The following is a 5,000-nucleotide window of genomic DNA, read 5'->3' on the forward strand; positions in this document are numbered from 1 at the left end:
GTATGAAGTGGTGTTCTGGATGTGAAGTGGACATGTTGGAGGGTTGAAAGTGAGCCTGAGTCGTCATGGCGTTTCTCTCTGAAGCCGTCTGCATTCCTGTTGGATGCAGAAATCGACCCGATTTATTCCCAAATGACAAACAGATGCTCCGGGCTCCGCTCCTGTCATAGGCATTACATGGAAGGGGGTTTTTAAACCGAATGGATGTGTGGGAAAACGAAATGGTGAAAGTGAACAGTAAACGTTTTTTTTTTTTTTTACTGTAGGCAGAGAAAACAGTCTCTCACCACTTATATGACATGAAACAGCCTTTGTACCGTTTCATGTGTGCACAAGATGGAAAGTTCTTGTGAAAAATGCTTAACTGTGATAATTTCCATTGTTCACTGTCATCATTTTAAAACACTCTGGGTTGCATGTTCTTTTGAAAATGGAACCTCGGCCGCTGAGCTGGATTTCCACACACACTCGTCTGTGACACGGTGATGGACAGGCTCAATCCCGGCTCAAACTCAAACCAAATGTGCCAGTGTTTACGTTGGAACCTTAAATGAAAACAAATGTCATCATTTCAGTTGCGTAGTTGCAAGCACAGTTGCTTGGCAGCTTTGTCAAGGCAACCGCAAGGTTTACCCCCTTATGACATCACAAAGGGCTGCGTGCTGCTGACGTCTGAAAAGGGGTTTTGAAAGGGGTTTTGTGAGAGACAGACAAACTCCATCATGAGAGCTAAAGACTATGAGCTATTTTGGTAGATGACAGGAGGAAGAGGCTGTTTAAAGAAGGAGGAACTTTGATCTCTTCAGGGAACCTTGTGCTGGGTAGAGAGGAGGAAGTTCTGATTTCCTGGACTGGTCTTTTACAGACGCACCTTGAGGATGGTCAGGGTTGCTGTGGGGAGATTAGGGGTCAGGGGAGGTTAACGGCACTCTCATGCAGATTGCACAGACAAACAAACACACACACACACACACACACACACACACAGACACACACACACACGCGCACACATGACTGCAGAAGTGAGAGGGCGTGTCCTCGACTGAGCTCTGGTTCTCTTCTAAGCTGTACTCTCTATTCCAGTCATGCCTCACAAGCTCAGAGACTGCAGCCCTGCATCTCTCTTTCTCTCTCAGCGACTGCAGCCCTACATCCCTCTCTCTCCCTCTTTCTCTCCCTCTCTCTCTCTCTCTCTCTCTCTCTCTCTCTCTTTCTCTCTCTCTCTCAGAGACTGCAGCCCTGCATCTCTCTTTCTCTCTCAGCGACTGCAGCCCTACATCCCTCTCTCTCCCTCTTTCTCTCCCTCTCTCTCTCTCTCTCTCCCTCTCCCTCTCCCTCTCCCTCTCCCTCTCTCTCTCTATCTCTCAGGAGCCCCTAATGACCAGGAGTCTGGGATCAGGAAAACACTCCAGACCTGATGTGTGAACAACACACACAGAAGCTAACAGCCCAACACACACACTCTATTGAGTGGAGTTCCAGGCCGTGATTGAAATACACTAAGATTTGGCGTCCTGCCATCGTTATTTTGACCTGGAAATATAGAAATATATTATGAAATGTATTATTATTAGTATTATTATTATTATATTATATTATATAATTATAGAAATATAAGTGAGGCGATTAGCATGTGGATGGTGCAGGAGAAAGACAAGACTCACAGGTGTGAACGGGAGAGTTCAACTCCCAGGTGTGAACGGGAGAGTTCAACTCCCAGGTGTGAACGGGAGAGTTCAACTCCCAGGTGTGAACGGGAGAGTTCAACTCCCAGGTGTAAAAGGGAGAGTTCAACTCCCAGGTGTAAAAGGGAGAGTTCAACTCCCAGGTGTGAACGGGAGAGTTCAACTCCCAGGTGTGAACGGGAGAGTTCAACTCCCAGGTGTGAACGGGAGAGTTCAACTCCCAGGTGTGAACGGGAGAGTTCAACTGCACAGTGTTAGGGAGCCAGGTTAAGTCTGAGGAATGATCAGGATTTGAAGTTGTGGGAAATGCCGTCTCAAACCCATGATGGGTAATGTGAATCTTTACTGTGTGTGTGTGTGTGTGTGTGTGTGCGTCTGTGCTGTATCTAAGCTCTCCCCTGACCCCTGACCTCGAAGACTTCCTCTTACAGGAAGCATGCTGACTTCCACAACACAGGTCAGAGTTCTGAGTGTGTGTGTGTGTGTGTCTGTGTGTGTGTCTGTGTGTGAGTGTGTGTGTGTGTGTGTCTGTGTAGGTCATTTAGTATGCTGATGCCAGCACAAGTGTGCTATAAAATTATGCAAGTATGCACTAAAAACTAACTTTAGTATGTGACTTCAAACCAGAGGCCAGAGCCTCTGTATAGGCCGGCACAAAGTCACCTATGTGTGTGTGAGTGAGTGTGTGAGTGTGAGTGTATGTGAGAGTGTATGTGAGAGAGAGTGTGTGTGTGTGTATGTGAGAGAGAGAGAGAGCGTGTGTGTGTGTGTGTGTGTGTGTGTGTGTGTGTGTGTGTGTGTGTGTGTGTGTGTGTGTGTGTGTGTGTGTGTGTGTGAGTGAGTGTGTGAGTGTGAGTGTATGTGAGAGAGAGTGTGTGTGAGAGAGAGTGTGTGTGCCCTGAATGCTCCCTCGGTTGTGTCCCCTCCATTCTCTGTGGCCTGCCTGAGACACTCAGAGGGCGCAGTGGAAGCTTGTGTGTGTGTGTGTGTGTGTGTGTGTGTGTGTGTGTGTGAATGAGTGTGAGTGTGAGTGAGTGAGTGTATGTGAGAGTGTATGTGAGAGAGAGTGTGTGTGTGTGTATGTGAGAGAGAGAGAGAGCGTGTGTGTGTGTGTGTGTGTGTGTGTGTGTGTGTGTGTGTGTGTGTGTGTCCACTCAGGGCGCAGAGGAAGCTTGTGACTGAGTGTGAGTGTGTGTGTGTGTGTGTGTGTGTGTGTGTGTGCCCTCAGAGGAAGCTTGGTCAGCAGCCTGGGCTTTGGGTGGGAGCCCCTGGATCAGGCCTATGTTTAGGTTCCTCACTCCCTCACTCGCTCGCTCGCTTGTTCGCCCTTATTTTTAGGCCCATCTCCTTGGTCTGCTCGCCTCATATGTTACTAAGCAACAGGCCCGTTTGTTTTGGATATCACGAGCGCAGGGCTTTATTTCGGAACCACTCGCTTGGAATCTAAACATGACCATGGCGTGCCGGCAGTAAATGTTTCAAAGCAGTGTCCGTGTTCTCCTAGTGTGAGAGAGTGTGTGTGTGTGTGTGTGTGTGTTTATGATTTAGCAGCACTAATGTGTGTGTGTGTGTGTGTGTGTATGTGTGTGTTTATGATTTAGCAGCACTACTGTGTGTGTGTGTGTGTGTGTGTGTGTTTATGATTTAGCAGCACTGATGTGTGTGTACTGGTGTGTTTAGCAGGAGAAGCCGAAGCTGATTGATCCCCTGGACTATGAGGCGGTGATCTCAGAGCTGGAGGCGGAGCTTAGGGAGGACCCCCATCAGGACCTGCTCCTCTTCCCTGAACACGACTTTACCGTAAGTACACCACATGATGCTCAGTGTTTAAAACGCATGACTTTACCGTAAGTACACAAAACGATGCTCAGTGTTTAAAACGCATGACTTTACCGTAAGTACACCAAAATGCTCAGTGTTTAAAACGCATGACTTTACCGTAAGTACACCAAACGAGGCTCAGTGTTTAAAACGCATGACTTTACCGTAAGTACACCAAACGAGGCTCAGTGTTTAAAAACACACGGCTTTACCACAAGTACAAAACACATGTCACACTGTACTTCATGGTATAGCTACACTGTGACGATGTCTATAATATGCAGTATGAAGTGTCACACTTTACTTCACGGTATGGCTACACTGTGACGATGTCTATAATATGCAGTATGAAGTGTCACACTTTACTTCACGGTATGGCTACACTGTGACGATGTCTATAATATGCAGTATGAAGTTGTGTTCTGGATGTGAAGTGGACAAGGCTCAGTGTTTAAAAACACACGGCTTTTACCACAAGTACAAAACACGAGGCTCAGTTTTTTAAGACGACCAGCATGTGTCTGTATGTCTTATAGTATCTATCTATCTTTTTCTCTGTCTGTCCATCTATCTGTCTGTCCATCTGTTTATCTGTCTGTCTGTCTGTCTGTCTGTCTGTCTGTCTATTTTGCTGTATGGTCAAACTTTCTGTCATTTCATTTCCAGTTTAATATCAGCTGGTTGTTGCCATGGAAATAGTTGCTGACATTGCATCAATCCTTAATGGCTTATTGTCCTACAGTGCTTGTGTCTGCATGTGTGTGTCGGTTTGCTTATCTTTACAAACACACACACACACACACACACACACACACACACACACACACACACACACACACACACACACACACACACACACTCTCACACACACACACACACACACACACACACACACACACACACACACACACACACACACACACACACACACACACAGAACTTTTTGGTCAGTGGTCTATGAATTCCTGAATTGTGAGTTGCTGAGCAGCAGGCTTTTATTCCTCTTGACTCTGAGGTCTCGACCTTCTGACAGTACCAGTCGGCCTGTGTGTGTGTGTGTGTGTGTGTGTGTGTGTGTACAGAGCTGGTTTGGCTCAGGGTGCGTGTGATGTAAGCTTGTGTGCATAGCTCTGGTTGGAGGGCGATCAAAAACACGACAGTAAAAGAGATCTGCCCGCGGAGCGGAGATGAAGCAGAGCGAGTGTCATATATCAGGCACTGCCACGAGTCTATTTCTGTTTGCAGCACAGGCAATGTGATGATGTGTGTGTGTGTGTGTGAGTGTGTCTGCGTGCATGTGTGTGTGTGTGGTTCTGTTTTGTGCGTGTGTGTGCTCACATGTGTGTATTTGTGTGTGTATGTGCCTGCGTGTGCGTATATGTGTGTGTGTATATATGTGTCTGTGTGTGTGTGTGTGTGTGTGTGTGTGTGTGTGTGTGTGTGTGTGTGTGTGTGGTGTGTATGTGAGCATGGTAATGGCTGCACTGCTTCCTC

The 5,000-nt window shown here is 47.0% G+C and overlaps 1 protein-coding gene across 10 annotated transcripts in view; it reads left to right on the forward strand.

The window, feature by feature from the left end:
- Positions 1–5,000, forward strand: part of dock10 (dedicator of cytokinesis 10) — a 145,427-nt gene that overhangs the window by 65,546 nt on the left and 74,881 nt on the right. For all 10 annotated transcript variants that reach the window (XM_031573988.2, XM_031573985.2, XM_031573989.2 and 7 more), the window contains exon 2: positions 3,366–3,485. In XM_031573988.2, the coding sequence (XP_031429848.1) occupies positions 3,366–3,485 (120 nt within the window). The remainder of the gene's footprint in view (positions 1–3,365; positions 3,486–5,000) is intronic.

Source organism: Clupea harengus, chromosome 9 (genome assembly GCF_900700415.2).
Source record: "Clupea harengus chromosome 9, Ch_v2.0.2, whole genome shotgun sequence".
NCBI classification, from domain to species: domain Eukaryota; kingdom Metazoa; phylum Chordata; class Actinopteri; order Clupeiformes; family Clupeidae; genus Clupea; species Clupea harengus.